Source organism: Eretmochelys imbricata, chromosome 7, assembly GCF_965152235.1.
Source record: "Eretmochelys imbricata isolate rEreImb1 chromosome 7, rEreImb1.hap1, whole genome shotgun sequence".
NCBI classification, from domain to species: Eukaryota; Metazoa; Chordata; order Testudines; family Cheloniidae; genus Eretmochelys; species Eretmochelys imbricata.
The window spans coordinates 72041766-72063477 of NC_135578.1; the positions used below are offsets into that span (position 1 = coordinate 72041766).

At 39.6% G+C, this 21712-nt stretch overlaps 1 protein-coding gene across 5 annotated transcripts in view; it reads right to left on the reverse strand.

Annotated features, from left to right (window-relative positions):
* Positions 1-21712, reverse strand: part of PARG (poly(ADP-ribose) glycohydrolase) — a 126077-nt gene that overhangs the window by 17126 nt on the left and 87239 nt on the right. For all 5 annotated transcript variants that reach the window (XM_077821338.1, XM_077821337.1, XM_077821336.1 and 2 more), the window contains exons 12-15: positions 19067-19142; positions 12884-13031; positions 1887-1965; positions 930-1038 (exon numbers count right to left, since the gene is read on the reverse strand). In XM_077821338.1, the coding sequence (XP_077677464.1) occupies positions 930-1038; positions 1887-1965; positions 12884-13031; positions 19067-19142 (412 nt within the window). The remainder of the gene's footprint in view (positions 1-929; positions 1039-1886; positions 1966-12883; positions 13032-19066; positions 19143-21712) is intronic.

Consider the following 21712-nt stretch of genomic DNA (forward strand, 5'->3'; position numbering starts at 1 on the left):
CTTGCCTATACTTGCTTGAATTTATTTACATATCTATAGTAGGACCTGATCCTGAAAGGTGCTGAATGCTTCAATTCCCACTGATGTAAAATGGAAACTGAGGTTTCCCAGTACCTTTCACATTTGGGCCTATATAGTACATATGTACACCTGCAAAAGATTAATTACAGGGCATAGAAATTAATGAAAAACCTGCCTTGTTTAGTTTAAAAAAAAGAGTTGCAACTAAAGATACCTGTAGCTGGAAAGGTATACCAAGAATGTACAGTATCATCAGAATTCAATGTTTACATGGTTTCTAGATGGGGCTAGGATCTGATCCATAATAAAGCAAGAGAATTCCCTCTCCAGTGTCTGAGTGAAAATAGAAACTTAAATTGGATACTCATTTAGAGGAGAAAGAATTAGTCCAGAATTTGGTCATAAATTAGAAACTGTGGGCAGGGGGAGGGGGAGAAGAGAAGGTTAACAATATCAGTATTGTTAACTGTCACTCTATAGAAATATGAGGTACTATACTTTTGTTTGTTTGTTTGTTTCTTTAAAATCATAGGGTAGGCTAGATTCATTACAGCTAACCAGTCAAACACAAATTGCAGGAAATATTGGTAGTGGTAACTTTTTAGTTCTGGGCTTAGAACCTTTGAAAAACATTATTGGGAAGATTTAGACAGACCTATTAGTTTCCATTTAGAAAATTAAAAAATGTATGCCAAGTCAGAAACCATTTACTAACAAGTATTCTATCTGGCACGCTTAGACTTTAATCTTACTATTGCAAAATATGAAGGATACCTATTATGAAAAGGTACTGCAATTAAACAAGATGTCCCCTTCAAAGGAGTTGCCGATCCTGCAAGAACTATGGGAAAGCATAATTCCAACATTAATGAAATGGCTGTAAATAATGGGCCTTAGAAGTTACTGGCCTTGTTGAGTTCTCTTCTAATTTTCTCAGGAACAAACTGATCAAGGAAACGTCTGAAGTGAAATGCATCAATAGCAACAATTTCAGTGCAGCGCCTCTGCCATTCATCCCTGCATTGGGAAAAGGAGGACAGCAAAATTTTGTGTAGTCAATAATATAGTGTCTAGAAACAATTCCAAAAATTGAAGTGTGACTCAAAGCTTCATTACTCATTCAGCAGGTTAACACTTTCAGTAGGCTAAGCTACAATTCTGAAACACAAACTTGGCAGAGATAATAGCACCACCTTACCTCACAGTGATGTGAAAATACATTCATTAGGTCTGTGAAGCACTGATATCATGGTGATGAAGGCCATGAAAAAGCCCTTTCAATGTGTTACAGATATTTTTGTACTGAAGACTCATAACTACACCATAGAAGTTATGAGAAAGTAAAATGGAGTCATCGGTAGCTGTGGCTTTTGGCACCGAACAAGGTAATGCTCAGCAGTGAAACAGTAAATGCTGATAAACTGTCATCAGATTTCAGAGTTAGCACCCTTTCTGAATAGATGCAATTTATGCCTCTCAGAACTGCTATTGCAAGCTGTCCAGTCTAAGGAAGACAATACGGTTACAGTTTGCACTTGGTTCCTCTTTGAAAGGTTTTCTTTGGAACCATAACGACTTTAAATTAATGAATTAGTTTATTACCCTAAACTATCCTGTTGCAAAGAACAGATTCTGCAGTAAATTGCCCTGCCATAGAATATATGCGCCTTATCTATAACAAAGCACCTACATGCTTTCTAGCAGTTTTAAAAAACCCAACTGGTCAGATCTGTAAAAAAGAAGCTAAAAAGTGCCCGAGAGCCGTAGTTCAACATTCATGATTGTTTCCTTACTCTTTTTTCAGGAATAAAGGCTAAACTTTAATTGTAAAAATTATCTCAGCTACTCAACAGTGAATGTATTACCTTGGGGTATCATCTTCATGGCTTCTTGCCCATCGGTATGTTTCTGCATAGCCTGTATATTCACTGTATTGCTCAGTACCTGAAATAAATCATTTGCCATTTGTCAATTTGCAGATGTTTCTCTTCTTAATACATCGCCTCCCTCCAAGGAGTCTTCACTCCTCTGAATATATGTGCAACTTATGTTAATACTAATGGGAGCTACATATGAACATTACGAGGCAAACTGAACCCTATGTAATCAATATGAGTCTCTTTTCCTCATAGTGTAGTAAGTAAGGTAGTAAGTAGTACTAGGGTAGTACTTACATAGGGTAGTAAGTGTCCAACACAGGCAATCAAAACTGCAGGTCTCTTTTACCTGTGTCCACAAGTCCTAACATACATTTAACTACCTGCTGTTCTCACCCTCCCTAGTCCACAGTGAAATTCACCAGGAAAGACACTGGGCTGACAGCTAAGGATGCAGAGCTTGTGAGTAGCAAGTTAATTTTTGCTGGGGGGGAGGGAGGACAGGACGACGACGAGGAGGACAGGGAAGAATGGAAGGACACGAGTTAATCCAACACAGAATTTTTCCAACAAACTATTTTTCCTTCAAGTTTTCACTGATAAACGTCTATTTAACAAAGAAATCAGATGCCTTACTGACTGGGGTTTTTTGTTTGAGACACAAAAAAATTAGTTCTTTCATATGAGCAAAAATATTTTCCTGAATTTTAATAATCTGACAATGATTTCTAATCTATATTGTTCAAAGATCAGAAATTTCATGCGAAACATTTCTTAGTAAGTTATTAACCCTAGGAGTTCCTCTTTCAACTGGCAATTCAGTTAGGACATTTTTGAAATACCAGGAGTCAGCAAAGTGAGGGAAAAGGAGGAAGAAAATCATAATATGGCAAGTTCTTTTTTATATATATTAAACCTTTATTTTTATATATATTAAACCATATATATATATATATAGATAGTTAGATATGACAAGGTTTAACATATTAGAACCCATTAATACATAGTTCAACTCCTTAACATGACATGAATTATTAATTCATTTGGACCAGGAGCTAAATGGGCAGTAGGTTCGCAGGTACATAGACACTGAAACAAGTTGACTCGCATACATATTACAATGACAATAAAATACTCCACTATTCAGTGTTAGAGGGCTTATTCCTTCACCCACTTACTTCCCTGGTCCTTCTCGCATGAACAGAGAGCAACAATACCCGAAGTCCAAAGGTGCAAACAATTCGATGTTTATTGGGGTGAACTTCCAGCAAGCATGATTCCAGTTTCCTTCCTTAGTATCCTCCTTCCCAGCTCTGACACCACAGAGCCTTACACCTGTGTCCCTGTTCCCATTCCTACCCTTAGCTAAACATGATTCCAACTTCCTTACTCCCATTCCCTGTTCCCATTTCCCCCTTTAGCAAAACATGATTCCAATTTTCTTACCCCCATTCCCTGTTCCCATCTCACACACCCACATGCCCACCCACACCCCCACCCACACCCAGTCACTTCCTCATTGACTACAGATTATATAGTAAAACTTGACTTCTGCTTAGCTATACCTTAACCAATCATTTTCCTGAAATTTAACTAACCAATCCTAACATATTGTAACATGATTATGTAACCAATTATATCCCACCACCTTAATTAGTTTACACCCAGCAAAATTAATTATACAGCAGACAGGAACAATCACAAAACCAGACAGAGATTAACAGACAAACAACAGCAAAGTGGGAACTATAATGACAAGACAATACAGAAGTGAGGATTTCACATCCCAGCTATTGATAAGTGAGTTCTTGCCAGACAGGATGCTATCAAACTAAGTTTCCTTTTACATTTTCTAGGCACTTCCCTTTCTCTGGAGGTGATAGGAACTATCCATAATTACACTGTATTAACCACCATTCACTGAAAGACTGGAATGATACACCTAATGAAGGAAACACAATAAGAGGAGGAAAATGGGATCTCAGAGAGTAGTACATTTTCACAGGGCAATATAAATTTCTCTGAAAGAAAGTCTAGAGAATACATGAAAGTGTAAAAGACTGTGTGCCAGGAGTGGTGTAGAGCTGCATCACCCCAACAGGAGCCTTGGGCACCCAGACTGCACACCTTAAAATCAATACATCTGGTCTAGGGCTGTCTTGCACTGGATGTTTGTCACCTTGGACCTCAGAGACCCGTGACTGCTTCTTCCACTATACCCTTACCTCCACTTGCTCGTCTTCACTAGCAACATTAAAGTGGTGCTGTGGCAGCACTTTCACGTGGCTTGTGTAGTCGCGGCATAGCACTGGGAGAGAGCTCTCCCAGCACTATAAAAAACCCACCTCCATGGGGGAATGGCTCCCAGCGCTGGTGCACTGTCTACACTGGCACTTTACAGCGCTGAAACTTGCAGCACTCAGGGGGGTGTTTTTTTCACACTCCTGAGTGAGAAAGTTGCAGCACTGTAAAGTGCCAGTGTAGACAAGCCCTGAAGGTCATCAACTGGCAATTCATCTATGGATTGCTAACTGAGTGTATAATCTGTGTCCCCACAGCTCCAATCAAAAGTCTGACTGCCCCAGATCATGTTCCCCTTCACCTACATCTAAGACTGAAACCTAACTTAACAAATTAGAGTTGTTCGTTCAAATTTTCTCACCACAGCTGTTCTTCACGCATGGGTTGCTACTACTGAGCCAGGATCCAGCACAAACCAAGTTATTTGAGCTCTCTGACTCTTCGGGTAAAGGATGCCAAAATGGCGCGCTCTCTCTCTCTCTCTCTCTCTCCTTGTACCAAAATTCAATGACCTTGCTTCAGGAGGCAGGAAGGTTTCCTGGAGCTGCAGCTTCCATCCTGCACTGTGTGTGTTAAGTGGCCATCCCTCACACTGGGTTTGCCGGATGGCTTTATCTACCTTGCACATAAAGGTAATTTCATTGTCTCTTCGTGCTGAGTTTATTTTGGAGACACATTTATGGAGGCAGAACCACATTCCTTTGTCTAGGACAGGGTGATTTAAGCTCTGCCTGCCAAACACCCTTTAAGAAGATATTTCCAGCACATATTTATAATTTTTCATCTATCACCTGTATTTTCACAACACAATAATATTAATGACCAGCATATTACCAGTTCATATAGGATACCTTACATCACACCTTTTAGATACAGATTATGACAACAATGAGTTGGGGTACACTGAGCTGGTCCGGCCAGCGAAGGCTCACTTCTACATACCAGGAAGCCCTTCGCCCTCTGGTATTGGAATGCTATTAGGATCACAATTGAACGATTTTTTCCACAACAAGCCTTTGTCATTCAGCGCACAGGATGGATGGTGCTCAATTAAGGAGCAGCTATTCAATATTTTGTTTTCTCCTCAATGTGTGACCCTCCACCTCATTTACTCCATAGAACTGAAACCCTGCTCTAAAGACAGAATTATAAATGTCCTCATAGGCTTTGCTATGGTACTCATCACTATAGTATCCGAGTGTTCTAGAAACATCACTTTATTTTCACAACATGCCTATGAAGTGAGGGGGTGATACTATCCCCATTTTACAGATGAGGAGCTGAGGCACCGAGAGATTCAGGTCAAAAATAGCTACTAATTTTGGATAGATCCCTGATTTGAAATGCCTAGAATCTGATTTTTCAGAGTACTTAGTATTACACAGGACTGTATATGTTCAAACCACATCTCCCATTGACCAAAGCTGCAGCTGTGACTGCTCAGCAATTCTGCAAAGCAGGCCCAGGGTCTCAAGATGGGCACTCAGAAAATGAGGAACACACAATCAGTGACCACCTCTGAAAAGTCTGATTTAACTGACTTGCTTGGTATCACAGAGGAACTCTAAGGCCAGGTCTACACTCAAAAGTTAAATCGATCCAGCTTTGTCACTCAGGGGTGTGAATAATCCACACCCTTGAGCAACATAGTTAATCCAATCTAGTCCCCAGAGTAGATAGTGATAGGCTGACAGAAGAATTCTTCCACTAACCTAGCTATTGACTCTCGGGGAGGTGGATTACCGAGGCTGATGGGAGAATCCCTCCCGTCACTGTAGTGAGTGTCTACGCTGAAACAGTAGAGCAGCACAGCTGCAGCTTCTCTGCTGTAGAGTCTCAAGCGTAGCCAAGCCCTGTGGCAGAGGCAGGGATAGAATCTACTTGTCCAGGGCAGCTTTCAACAGCCTTAACCATGAGACTCTCTTTTTTCTCCCTGAAATCCTCTGCTTCATTACTACACACCTTTCAACTTCTGCAACAAACAAGGCAGGGGTCCTCCAGACAACAGCATCCTTCATGACACAACATTTATTCACCCCCCCAGTTCCTGTGCACTGGATTTCCCCCAAGCTTGACCCTTTCTGTCCAACTCTAGTCCTATCTCTTTCCCATCCCTGGCTCCTTGTCCAAGTCCCACTATCCTATTCTACCCAGTTCCTATTCCTCAGGCTTCTCACAGTCCCAGTCTCCTTGCCCAGCCACTACTAGTCTTCCCCTCTAGGATCCTTTTTCAAGTCCCAATCTCTTCTCCCCATGACTCCCAATCATTCCCCCTTCCCACATCTTGTCCCAGTCCCTCCACCACCCCAACTCCTTGTCCCCAGTCTCCTTGTCCAGTCAGTACCAGTTCCCCCTCTCTTTGGCTCCTCGTCTGATCCATCTTCCTTTACCCGCTAGCTCCTAATCCCAGTCTCCTCATCCAATCTCTGTTTCCTTTCCCCATCCACTCCCTGGCTTCTTGTCTCCCAGTTCCTTTGCCCAGTCAGTCACAGTCCTCCCACACATCCATGCATTTTGTTAGATCTGCCTCTGCTCCCCCCTTCTACACCTGCTGAGAGTGTAATTAAACTGTGTTTTGCCAAGGCCTCTGAAATCAGGGTACGGTTTCATAAGCCAAGGAAAAAGAGGGTATGTGAAGTGCCCCAGAATAATGGTAGGGACAGTAACCCCGTTTATGACAATGTCATTTGATGAAAACAGTGTCCCAGACTGTCCATCAACAGACACTCCCAATTGGTGAAAAACTCAGGCATCATGAACGTTTCCAGTGCACCCATGTTGATATTCATAAATCGACCTCTGTGGTCCACTAGTGCCTGCATAACAATGGAATAGTCCCCTTTCTGGTTTATGTACCGATGTGCTCCTTGACGAGGACAAACAATGGGAACATGAGTTCCATCAATGGCCTCAGCGCAGTTAGGAAACCCAATAGTCTCAAAGCTAGCAATTACCTAAGGAATATCTTTAACGCCTGCCACCTTGAGGTAAAACACATGCCTCATTGCCTCAGAAACCACCGCCACCACTTTACCCACAGTCAACTTTCCAACACCAAAATGGTTGGTAACAGACCTATAACAGTCTGGGGTAGCCAGCTTCCAGACAGTTACAGTGACCCGCTTCTGGACTGGCCAGGGTGACCTCATTCATCTCTCTTTATGCTGGAGGGTTGGGGCAAGCCTCTCACAAATCTCCAAGAATGTTGCTTTCTTCACGTGAAAGTTCTGGACCCACTGCTGGTCACCCCAGGTCTGTATGACAACGTGATCCCTACAGTCTGTGCTTATGGCCCTGCGCTAGAAGCGGCAGTCTACTTAGGGGGCATCAGCAGCTATGCCAAGTGTATTGAGCAGCATAAGGGAGTACGAGTCTGCCATGCCAGGGTACTCCCCCCTCCTCCATCATGGAATCAATCAGGTACCTTTGGGTGGGTCAGAAAATGCTGTCCACAAGTGCCTCACGGAAGCTTTGCCCATTTCCTGACACGAGTGAAAGCGCAAGCAAGAGAAGTTCTTCAAAAGGCACCTCCCCAATGTTACTGGCTCTTAAGCTGAGAGCACACAGACCAAAATCACTCCTCGGCTGGCTGTGTTGGCAGGCTGGGTCAAACATTCTGTAACATGCAGGGTGGGCAGTAAAGTTTTCCCATAGCGCATCATGGTGAAAGGGCTAGAGAGGCGACAATTCCGGAGGATGCTAGGGACTCCGGGATAAGTTTGGTTTGACTCAGGTGTGTGTACTGTAGTGTGGAAGCCAGAGCTCCAGGTTCAAGCCTGGGATAGAAAGTGTTAAGTCAGGTTTAAGAATTAGTGTAGACGCTCAGGCCCAGGAGTTTCTCCCACAGGTCAGCTGACTCAAGTCCTATTAACCCTAGGCTTACACTGAAGTATAGACATATCTTAAAAGTATGATTACCATTAAAAATGCTAAGAGTCACAAACGCAAGTGAATCTGGCACAGACAGTGCATTCAGTCATTCATATACACACAAATGCACACAGAAAAGATATAGCTGTGTACAGTTTATAAAGTATTAAATACAAAAGACAAACCTTATTTTGAAACATACAGCCTATCAGCTTTCAATACAGGCTGTTCTTGACTTGCTTAAAATTCATATTTATTGATATGCCTGGGGAAAATGTCTGTGCAAACAACAAGAAAAGCAAATAAGAGCTGACAGCTCTCTATCAGGACAGTCTTGGACTTCAACTTTGAGAAGAAAACGCTCCCTTCGGGTATAGCAGTTAGAAGGAAAGCACTGGGTTATCAGGAAGGAGAAACTATACCATATCATGATAGTTTAATGAGTATAGAAGTATTAGTTTTGTTTTTTAAAGGGTCATTTTCATTTGCTTTTTATGAAAATGCAACTTCTGATGACCAAACTATGAAGAGATGAATTAATCCTCAAGAGGCTCACAGAAATCACACAAAATTTAAACTCATGTCCCAGAAACCCACATTAATGAAAACCATTGATTTTCATAAATGAAACTCTGGAAAGATACCAGATAAAAATTATTACTTGACAGGCAGCAGTCTTGCCTGTGACTCACAGGCTTACAAGCTGAGGTTGGAAAAAGAATCAGCTCTGCAAACATTTCTGGAGAATTTCAGAGGCTCCTTTATCTTCTGCCCTATTTTTTGGGATAAATTGATTAGCATTTCCAACATCTGAATTAAAATGAAAGTATACACAGTAGCATACTGCAGAACACTAGGGAAAACAACAAGTAGAGAAATGTAGGAGGATAATTTGCCATTTACAAAGCAGAAAACAACAAAGAAAACGAGAGCAAAGAAAGAAACAAAACATATAGGTGGAGTGCCAAGGTTTAGAGGACAAGCTACAAAATAAGATGAGGGTGGTGCTTATAAAAGGAGAAAAAACAAATACAATAAAGTAGCATAGAATATATTTTCTTTAGCACTTCTATGAATGACAGAAGTCGAGGAAAACTATGTTTGTCATATGCTAGAGCCTCTAAAAAGAATTGTGTATGTTACTAGAAACAACGTAAGGACTCCGGATCTTACTATGCTTAAGATCTACCATTGTAAATTAAATTACTTAGCTATAGGGGAGGAGGAAAAGGGCACTGCCCCACCTATTTTTCCCATAGTGTCTGCATGGAAGAAGATAGAACATCATACCCTCTGAGGGAGGAAGGTTAGTACCACTGGTATCCAGTGAAGTAGCAGAATAAGCAGCCTGTTTTTACTTTGGTTGAACATACTTGGTCTGAAATGGTAAAAAGGCTGAATTTAGAGTATCAGGACTTGTTCACAACCTGAGTAGAAACCACAGTCAGCGGCAATCGTGATATATAATGTAAACAAGAAAATATAGTAGAAATATATCACTGGAATCTCTAGCATTCCCTCTAACATTTCTGTAGGCAGACAATTCTCTGTGTGTTCAACTACTTTGTTTGCATGACCAGTTTCATATTCATTACAGTGATGATCTCAACCAGATGCTGCACAATCAGAACAAATTTAATTTCTTTCCAATTTCTCAGACTCTTCTGCAAATTTGAGTAGCACAGTTACATCCATTAGACCACTGCATCAAGATGCATAACAGAAAGAATGTAATTTATCAGGAAGATAGTGGCATACAGTGCAGACATGCCTAAGAACCAAGATGGAAGAAAGCCAGAGATCAAATAAGGATGATGAAATGGCCATTTCCATTAAGAGAGCAGAACATCACATCACAGATATTAATTAGAAGGCACTATAATAAAGTAAAGTGGATTGAAAAAAAAATTGGGAGAATACTGGCTGAATGAAAATGTCACACTTGTTTGACCCTAGCAACAAATGCTTGCATTTTTGAAGGTGAATGGCTAGCTGCCCCAAAATCTTTGTTTACTGTATCCAGAGATATAGACTTTTCTTGGGATGACTCCTCCTTTACAATCTCTTTTAGTAATCTTAACCTGGAAGAGCTAACCCTTTCCAGAGGAGAAGTAATTCAGTGCTTTAATCTTGTTAGGGCCTAACACAAGGCAATTGATTGAGAACCTGAAACTCAGATCACCTTACAGCAAATGTGTTATGGCACATGAACTATATTCCTGAAGATATTTGCCTATTGATACAACTATATATAAGATAATCAAATTTAAAATGAGACCCTGAAAAATGGACATTGTACTAAACTATCTTTTGTATGAGTACATTCTTTCATTAAGTATTCTTTCAGAGGGTTTTATCACATATGTGTTTAAATGTATTTATAAAATTATAAAATTTTTTTATCACTGTTTAACCTCTGGTCTGAATTAAAATTAAAGGGAATCTGGGTTCCATTAAAATGCAGACCCATCACACCAACTTTAATTTCAAAGAGATTCTTCCTTCCTTCCCCATCTCCAGATCCCCCCCAGACTCATCTTCTACTCCTGAACTCTCAGTCTACCATTCCAGTGATACAGTTCACCCAAGCCGTCAGTTGAGCACATCATTATTTCGGGAAACTCTACATAGCTCAAAGCCACAGCTCAGCCTCCCTTCAACTCTGTGGGGCTCAGAAGCCTGATTTAATCCATCCTGGTTTGGTGCTAGAAACTGTATTAACATGAGTAACAGTAAATTCCAAATTCTAAAAGGTGTAACAGATTGCACATTTCTGTAAACAGTCTCAAAACAACATATTCCAGGCACTGTGCAGACCCTGAGCATATTCTGTCTAAATAACTTGCAAAATCAACAGTCTGAGAGGGACTTCTTGGATTGCCTTGTCTTGCTCTGCTCTTTGTGTTGATTGATTTTTTTCCTTTTATGGTGACTATAAACCAGTTTCTTTCTTCAGACTGAGTTTTCAATCTCCCACTTTAATCAGGTTAAATGTAGCTGATTCCAGGAAGGATTTGGAAAACTGTTTTTTGACGAAATAGAAGTATCTGCTAATGGTGACTGATTGTGGCTTTTACTTACTGACTCTTCTTTGCAGTGCTCTTTAGTTAAATCTTAAAAATAGCCGTGGAGACTGTTTAGGAGTCTCCAGAGACCTGTGTGTAATAAATGAGTTTTATTTCTCTTGTCAGCCTGCTGTTGGCCACTTTTTTACTAGCTCATTCACAAAAATATTCTATGCTGTATATTGGCCTTTTTCTCTGGAAATGGACAATTTGTTTTTTGTTTTTGTTTTTTTAAAAAACACATGCACTGTTGTACCATTTTTAAACTTCAACTTGATATATAAACCTAACTGAAATATTTTCAAATCCACATTCAAACTTAAAAAAAAAATTCAAAACATTGAAAAGTATTAGTTCATTTTGTTTCTACTGTTCTTTGTCTCATACAGTGACAGATGAAGAAATATGAGATTAAGCCACAGAAAAAGAAATAGTAGTAGGGAAAATATTGCAGGTTGTAAATAGCTTGGTCTTTCCTAACAGTAATAATAAAACTCCATTATATTTATTCCATGTCTAAGGCCTGGTCCACCTCCCTGTGAAGTCAATGGGAGCTGTTCCACAGACTTCAGTAAGGCCTGAGACCCTATATTAATAATTTAAGTATAAATATTCTCCTTTTATCTCTGATATCTTGGCCAATTCAAATTTGGGAAACTATATTCCTGTACAGTTTTAGATCTATTTATGTATTCATATTGTGTTCTTCGCAGGTATATTTAATCCAGAAAAAAACAGTTAACTCTTAAAGTCCTTTCTTAAATTGTTGCATACATTGCTGTGTGCTACTAAAACAACTCTGCAAACATTAAAACAGCTGTAATTTTCCAGCCCAGCTGTAACAGCACTTCAAACAACAGATGTAGTGAGTGGAGTGTTTTTAAAGACGGTGAAGTGCTTTGGACTCCCTTCAGGATGAATGTCACAATTTCACTAAAAATATAAAGGCTTAATATGCAAAACACACAAGTTGTTAACAATCTGTATATCAGTTAATCCTGTGCATAGATATGCTAATAATGCAATCATCCTGATAAGAGCCACTTTCTATTCTTGACCACAATACTAACATAACCAAAAAAGAGACTACCTCCAAAAGAAGCCGTGCCAGGTTTTACACTGGGCTCGTGATTTACTAAAATGGAACTTTGTGAGCATAGTAAATATTCTGTACATAACTCTGCAGGGTAGACATCTCCAATACACTTCATAACTACTATCTTCAATATCAAATCTTAGTATTTTAGTTCAAGAAACCCACAATAAACTGAGACATTATGTAGACTGAGTATTAATGTAGGTATTATAGCCAAGTTACAGCAGACCCAAGTGGAATTTACAATCAGACCATTAGACTCAAAAGAGGTTTGTTTTTTACTATAAAGCCTGTTACTGAGTTATCTGAAGTCAGTGGGATTTTTAGCATAAACTCACACTGGAACATAATTAGGTCATTAATCTCTTATCACAATAATTACTCATTTGAGAACGGTCTACAAAGAGAAATATCAACAACAGCATTGCAGTGAGTGTGAAGACTAGGAGATAGGTGCACAGGACACTTTTTAAATTTGCGATCTAAAAGAAAAACGGCATGAATAAATCAGGGTATGTATATGACTGTTGACAGTGCCTGAACTTCTGTGATGTTGGAGATGTCAACTGAAACCTCCTGGCATCACACTGATTCCATATATAATAGGAAGATAAGTATTTGAAACGTTCTGCACAGAATTCACAAAGACTAACCTGTGATTATAAGACATTCATTGTGGTCCAGGACTTCAGTGATGAGCCGAGATACTATCAGCTCTGGATTGATTAAAAAACGAATTTCTTCTTGTACCAGTCCTGCACCAGTGACACCACCTCCAACAAAACGATTTGCAAAATCAACCTAGTAGAAAAAATGTCCTAGATGATTACAGAATAGGCAAACATCTTTACATCCTTTCTTTAATAAGGTAAATAAATGCTGCATGAGATTCATCTTTCTGTTCAGCCTTTGTTTTGTTTGCCTACTTGCATTTAGAAATGCAACTAGCAGGACTGACCCACCTTGCCCTCACTGCATATTAAGTGGTGGGGACCTTTGTCTGGCTTGACAAAGAAGGTGAGTTGCCCCTGTTTAATTGCAAAGGTGGCTTGTCCAGCAGGCTGATAGGAAAGAGGTTGTTGCGCCCTGTCCCCTGGTTAACTTCTCCACCTAAGAAGCAGAAAGCAGTTAGTGGATCATGTGGGGTGGGGGTTTATTATTTGACAAAATGCTCTCAGCCCAAGATCCTTAGAAGGAACACTTTCTTTCCAAACATTTATTGGAGTAAAATATAGTTGTTGTTTCCATTTTTACATCCCTTTACAATTTTCCCATTCTATATTTTATAGGAGTTAGAAAAATTACACATTATTAAACATTTGGCCATCAGCTGCATGTCCTAAACCATTTATAGATTGGTAATGCAACTGTACCAGCAGTTCTCTACCTAGTGAGATTCACTGTGAACTATAGCTGAGGACACCTGAATGGGATGAGACTTTTTGTTCAAAATAGACTGACACACTGTTTAAAATAGATAAGCTTTAAACTCTTGTTTTTTTGTAGGAATAGCATGTATTTCACTTTAAAAAAGCCTCCATCCATAGAGATAAAGGTGGTGAACTAACACCTGTATATTAATCATGAGGTAGACTGTAAAGAAATTAAAAGTGACGGACTGGATAAAATAGAATCTATTTGGGTCAAAAGCACTTCAGGGGAAAAAATTACCAGAGGTTCCTCTAGGTTAGTGCTTGGGGTATGCTATGGACTTCCTAGGATCTGATGTGGATATGGATAGAGACATCTTTAATATTTTTAATGAAATAAATATTACTGGCAATTGTGTGATGATGGGAGACTTTAATTTCCCAGATATAGACTGGAGAACAAGTGCTACTAATAATGGTAGTGTCCAGATTCTCCTGGATGCGACAGCTGACAGATTTTTCCACCAAATAGTCACCAAACAAACAAGAGGTGATGCCATTTTAGATTTAGTATTGGCAAGTAGTAAGGATCTCACAGAAGAACTGGTTGTAAGGGAAAAATTTCATAGGGAGGGGTTGCAGACCAAACTGGATGAGCAAGCATCTCAAACAGGTTACTAAGAGAAAGCAGAAAGCCAAAAGCCAATATGGAATGGAATATGGGATGGATCAGAAAGGAAAGCTACTTTTTGGAGGTCAGAAAGTGTAGGGATAAAGTGAGAATTGCCAAAAGCCTAGCAGAGTTAGACCTTACAAAGGAAATTAAAACCAATAGTAAGGCTCTACAGCGGTATAAATAAAAAGAAAACAAGGAAAGAAGTGGGACCGCTAAGCATTGAGGATGCTCAGGGTTTAACTGATTGCCATATTTGGGGTCGGGAAGGAATTTTCCTCCAGGACAGATTGGCAGAGGCCCTGTGGGGTTTTCACCTTTCTCTGCAGCGTGAGGCACGAGTCACTTGCTGGAGGATTCTCTGCACCTTGAAGTCTTTAAATCATGAGTTGAAGACTTCAGTAGCTCAGACATAGGTCAGGGGTTTGTTACAGGAGTGGGTGGGTGAGATTCTGTGGCCTGTGTTGTGCGGGAGGTCAGACTAGACGATCATAATAGTCCCTTCCAACCTTAAAGTCTATGAGGATGGGGTGGAGATTAAAGATAATCTAGGCAAGGTCCAACACCTAAACAAACACTTTGTCTCAGTTTTTAATAAGGATAATGAGGAGTTTAGGGGTAGTAGCAGAGTGGCTAATAGAAATGTTGATTTGGAAGAAGAACTTATCACATCTGAGGTAGAAGTCAAACTCGAACAGTTTAATGGGACCAAACAGGAGGGCCCAGATAATCTCCATCCAAGAATATTAAAGGAACTGGCACATGAAATTGCAAGCCCTATTGCAAGGATTTTTAATGAATACCCTACGAATGGAGAATTGGTAATATAGTACCTATTTTTAAGAAAAGGAAAAACAGTGATCCAGGAAACTACAGGCTTGTTAGTTTGACCTCAATTGTGTGCAAGGTCTTGGAACAAATTTTGAAAGAGAAAGCAGTTAAGGACATAGAGATAAACAGTAATTGGGATAAAATACAACATGATTTTACAAAAGGTAGTTTGTGCCAAACCAATCTGATCTCTTTTTTTGAGAAGATAACTGATTTTTTAGACAAAGGAAATGCAGTAGATCTAATCCACTTGGATTTCAGTAAGGCATTTGATACAGTTCCACATGGGAAATTATTAGTTAAATTAGATAAAATGGGGATTAATATGAGAACTGAAAGGTGGATAAGGAACTGGGTTAAAGGGAGACTAGCATGGGTCATACTGAAAGGTGAACTGTCAGGCTGAGAGGGGCTTACTAGTGGAATTCCTCAGGGATCGGTCTTGGGATCAATCTTATTTACATTTTCATTAATGACTTTGGCGCAAAAGTGGGAATGACATAATAAAATTTGCAGACAACAAAAAGTTGGGAGGTACTGCTGATATAAGATAAGACTCAGGGAGCTTGACTTGGTTCGCCTAACCAAGAGAAGGCTGAGGGGTATATGATTGCTCTCTATAAATACATAGGGTGATAAATACCAGGGAGGCGAAGAGTTATTTAATCCCCAAGGTGGACACAAGAACAAATGGATACAAACTGGCAATCAACAAGTTTAGGCTTGAAATTCGATGAAGGTTTCTAACCATCAGAGGAGTGAAGTTCTGGAACAGCCTCCCAAGGGGAGCAGTAGGGGCAAAAAACCTAAGTGGCTTCAAGACTGAGCATGATAAGTTTATGGAAGGGATGGTATGATGAGACTACCTACAACGACATGTGACCCATCTGCAACTGCCAGGAGCAAATATCCCCGAAGGCCAGAGATGGGACACTAGATGGGGAAGGCTCTGAGTTACTACAGAGAATTCTATCCCAGGTGTCTGTCTGGTTGGTCTTGCCACTATTTGGGGTCAGGAAGGAATTTTCCCCCAGGTCAGATGGGCAGAGACCCTGCGGATTTTTCACCTTCCTCTGCAGGATGGGGCACGGGTCACTTGCAGGTTTAAACTAGAGCAAATGGTGGGTTCTCTGTAATTTGAACTCTTTAAATCATTATTTGAGGACTTCAGTAACTCAGCCACAGGTTATGAGTCTATTACAGGTGTGGGTGGGTGAAGTTCTGTGGCCTGCAGTGTGCAGGTCAGACTGAATGATCATGATGGTCCCTCCTGGCCTTAAAGTCCGTGAGTCTACATTATAAACTAGTGACCAGCATACATTTATAGTTTTATTTTTTTTAAAAAAAGGATGCTATTCCATCCTAATCTTTCAAATGCTATTATATTTTTCCACATCTCTCTCAAGATAACTGAATTCATAATAGATAATAAGAGTTGAACCAAAATGAGAGGATGGCAGAATAAATAAACCCCCTTGGACCAGAAACTCGTATGAAGTGTCAAGTCTAAAATGATTTTTAATCTTAGTGGCAAGGCCCTGAAACAACTAGCCAAAATAACAACAAATTCCCACTGAAACTTATGATGAAAATGTTGATAGACACTTAGTGGTTGAGGTGTTGCTAAAAGTAACTGTGGTATGTAAAACTCAAATGAAAATTCTCCAAAATGTTTTGCCAGAGTTCTTAATCCAAGCAGAGGGATTACGTGCTCTGTTAATATCATCATCCCTCAGGGTATATTTGTTTTAGCTGAGTTTAATGTAAATTTATACAACACATAAAAGGCATTATAAAAGTATGAACATAATTTCCTCCTCCCTCCGAGGGTTACAGGATGGGTGGCTAAGGAGAAGAAAGAAAAATTAATATTTCTGTGTAGTTTTTAAGTTTATCATCTCCATGCAGATTCTGGCTGCTTGGATTTAATGAAGCTATGAAGGGCTTCAAGGAGAAGAATTTTCCTCCTGTTAAAATATCAGCAATCTACTTGTGGTCATGCTCTCACTTAAGACATCGGATATGCCATGCTTGGTCACATCATTGGGTCCAGTATCGTGTGTCTGCTTGTGGCTAATATTGGAGCAGCACTAATGCCTACTGGGTATCAACTACAATATTTTAGAGCTGCCTGGAATAACTAGTTAATGTACTATTATTATTGATAATAATAGTATTATGTGTATACCGTGGTAGCAACCAAAGACCCCCAGTGAGGATCAGGGATCAATTGTCCTAGCTGCTGTACAAGCAAAAAGGTAGAACATGGTCCCTCCCTATTCTGAAGGGCCTAACAGTTTAAATTCAAGACAAGACACAAAAAATAGGAGAGAGATGAGGAGAGATAAGGGTAACACTAATAAGTTCATATGGTTACACAGGGAATTTGTAGAGGTATAAATGTTTGGGAACCATTCTGTTGTGCATTTGTTAACCTATCAAACCATTATCTTCTGTGTACTCTTCATATTTGCTGTCCCACAGAAAGAGTAACCCTGGGCACATTCCTTTTTATATTTATATGTTTCATCTCCGCACTTCTACTTTGCATTACTGGTCCTTTTTAATATTTTTATATATATATATATATATATATATATATATATATATACACACACACACACACACACACACACACACACACACACACAAGATTTTATATGTATTAAACAATGTACACACACACACACACGCTGGCTATTAGCCAGGATGGGCAGGGATGGTGTCCCTAACTTCTGTTTGCCACAAGCTGGGAACGGGCGAAAGGGATGGATCACTTGATGATTACCTGTTCTGTTCATTCCCCCTGAGGCACCTGGCACTGGCCACTGTCGGAAGACAGTATACTGGGCTAGATTGACCTTTGGTCTGACCCAATATGGCCGTTCTTATGTTCTTACACAATTTTCATAATGCTCTCAGACAACCCATATAATGATGTAAGCCCCCTTCCTCCTGGTTGGCCATTGGGGCCCGGAAGGTTTCCTAAACTCTGCAGGAATGGATCACTGCAGGTGTAAGGTGTGAATTGGCATGGAACAGCTGACATCCCTGGAGCCTCTGAGGTGATAAAGGCACCACCTCCCTAGCACTGCTCCACAGGAGGCAGGACAGACTTTCCAGACTCCATCTGGCCACTAGTGCTGGTAAACAGGAGATGCTAGGGTCTTTTTAAAGGGTCACTCCCCATGGAAAATTCTGTGGAGGACTCCAAATCACATGGAGCTCCCCCCTTAACAAACACATTCCCAGATGTTATCCAGCAACCTTGTAGTTCCAGCTACAGACTTTATGGATCTATTTCTCCCTCAGGCAAGGACTGTATTTCCCCTTTTCAACTGAGATTGCAAGAACTAAAAGCAACTTCAAATGACAGGATAAGTTCATAAAAGGGATGGAACTCAAAGTTTTATACTAAACTCTAAAAGCTAAACTTGTCACCCCTTCGAACAATACTAAATATTTCTTTATGGAAATGGAGGAGACATTCTCCTTATCAATCGGTTTTAGCTGACGGCTCTCAGACCAAAACAACTGTGCTGGCAGCAGAAAGAGCCTTTTGACTAATGAACTGGTCACCAGATGGGGCACAGCAACAGCTTTTAAAAAATAAACTGAAAACTGTGACATCCTGTCAAGATCATACCCTGGAAACTCCTCTCCTGTCAATCTCCAATCCATGTCTGAACTTATAGACCTGAAGCTGTCCAGGTCTTGTGATTTTCTGTCAAATGGTTTTGGAAACAGGGACACATGTGAAAAAAAAAAGCTGGGGAATGTTGACAGTACTAAGGCTTTCAGAATGATCAGTTTTGTGGTTTCTTTTATCCGGTATAATGTCTCTACTTTAAAAAAAACAAAACAAAAAACAAGGAGGTATATGAATAACTGTGCTAAACTGCCCAGTCATCAATAATGTGCCAAAAGCACAGCATAAAGCCCTATTTTTATTAGGCACTTACCTGTAGCATACCACGTCCATTGCTTTCTATAGTGCCCTCATATGTGACATACAATCTGGTCAGTTTTTTATGAGATCTATAATTTTAAAAATATAAACAGATACAGTGTTACCTTACAGAGAATCAATTAACTACATCACCAAATGTAAAAGTCTCCATTATAAAAATCTGCAAAAAAATAAATGAACAAAATTATGTTTTCAATTACATTAGTGTAAATCCAAAGTAACTCCATTGACTTCAACAAAAAGCTCTGTTTGCTTTCCAAAGGAATACTCCAGATATACAACTAAGACCAGTATAACTTAGAACAGAATTTGGTACAATGTGACAAAGGTCAGATATAAGTTAGGGAAGTGGGAGGTGAAGAAAATGAATACTTTGCATTTACATCGTACTTTCCATCCAATGATCTCCGCTCCCTATAAACACATCAGTCAATCCTCACTACCACTTGGTGAATTGGGTTTTATTATTCTCATTTTATAGATGGTGAAACAGAAGTTAGGTTTCTTGCCCAAGGCCACAGAACAAGAGAACAGCAGATCTGGGCCTAGAATTCTGATACTCCTGGATGTGGCTGAGTGTAGGGGCACCATCTGCACCCCTGTACACAAAGGATTAACTATAGCTTCCCTTTTCTTTTCTGTTACATAGCAACTCAGGCGAAGAACTATATGCAGGAATGCTGGAAAGACAAAAGAGAGGAACGTCTGTTGGAAGGCGGGACTCCACACTCAGGTACTGAGGCTATGAGAGAGCTCACAGCAGCTGCAATAAACAATCTGTGTAGCCGCTCTAAGGTAATGTGAGAGAGTTCATCCATCAGCTTAATTACTCCAGTCTCCGTGAGTGGCGATAGTTAGGTCAGCGGGAGAGCTTCTTCCACAGACATAGCACTGTCCACACCAGCACTTAAATCAGCATAAATTATGTCACTTGGTATGTGTGTGTGCCTAATTCACACCCTAGAACAACATAATTTATGTCAATTTAAGCTGTAGTGTAGCCATACCCTGAGTGAACCCCACCTTGGGGGATCTTTTTGTTGTTGCTTTATGCTTATGGTAACTTATTTTGATCTATGCTGATAAAGATTTGCTGCTGTTGAAAAATCCTGTTGCACGCTGCCATTTTATTTCTGCTGAACTACACCCTCCAGCCCACAACTACTCTTTGGGTTTTCACAAAATTGGCCTTATTTTGATCAGAATGATCATTTTTGATCATTAATTTCTATCCAGAATTGTAAAATTAAAATAACTTAATTTTATGGGTTGATCACCAGTGTTGTGGACAGAATATTCTAATCTACCATATACTTTCATTAATAATGGTATTCAATCTTTTGACTTACTGCCTTTATTTCCTCCAGAAAGAACAATTACTCCCACACTTTGTAAAGAAGAAAGTCACTGACATATTTAACAATAATACAGTTGAATTTAAAAAAAAGGAAAAAAAAGAAAAAGAAAAAGAGGTTTAAATTAAGCTGCATTAGTTACAATCATCTATTAATAGATTTACAGGGGACATAAATCTGCCCTCTACTTGAGCAGGATATTAAGAAACAGAATATTCTGTGTGAGAAGCTAGTACATAGACTGAATTACATTCATATCAGTGATGGCTTAGATTCCTCACTTCAGCAAACAAGAAATAAAATGCTGTTTCACCTTTCTGTTTAAAAAGAAAAAAACATTTGCCACTCAGCTCCCATTGAGGTTAAAGTGAAACATATCTATATCCTCAATCACCAATTTAAAAACCTTTAATAGCATACAATTACATATTTCCTACCCCTAAATAGTAGTTACACAGATAGAGCAAAGAAGCACTATGTTAATATGACAAAATCATCTGACAGAAGATTTGGTCAGATTTTGAAAAATAATTTTGGGTCAGATCCTCATTTGAGTACACTGGCAAAGCATCAGGGAAGTCAATGGAGGTAAACTGATTTACACCAGCTGAAGATCTGGCCCTTGACATATACAATTGTAAGGGTGTGCAGTTTCCTGGAAGACTAGGGGAACCATGTGTACTCTGTTATTACTAAAGATGCATGAATTTATGTACTCCGAGACTTACAGTAATAGATTTTAAAAAAATGTTTTGGACTCCAAAATGAGAGCATCTTTTCTGCTCAGCACATATATATACCTGTTTACTTCTGCAATTCAAGGGTTAATATGACGTTCTGAATTGATTCATCATTTTAAAATGGTGGCTTAATTCTCCTCTGCCATACCTCAAAGTCTCTCTCAGTAATCACTGCATATTTACCCTGAAACCAGAGCAAGCTGAGTGCTTTTTCCTTACAATTCACTGTGCCACCATCACCTCAAGAAATCAATCTCTTTGAAAGAGAGAGCACAAAATTACTCAAGCAGTGAGTGCCAAGGGAATGCAATGTCAGCTCCTACACTGAGTAACTACTTTCAATAGGATTACCTTCTAAAATAACTTTTGTTTTATACCCTTTAGGGCCTGGGCATCCATTTATCATGTACTAACTATAGTATATTTGAGAACTGGTAAAACTAACAGGAAATCCATGACATGCTATTTGCAAGATATAGTATCAGACCTTTCATTCTACTATGTGCCTAACAAGGGTACATTTTTTAGATTATAGTTACTATG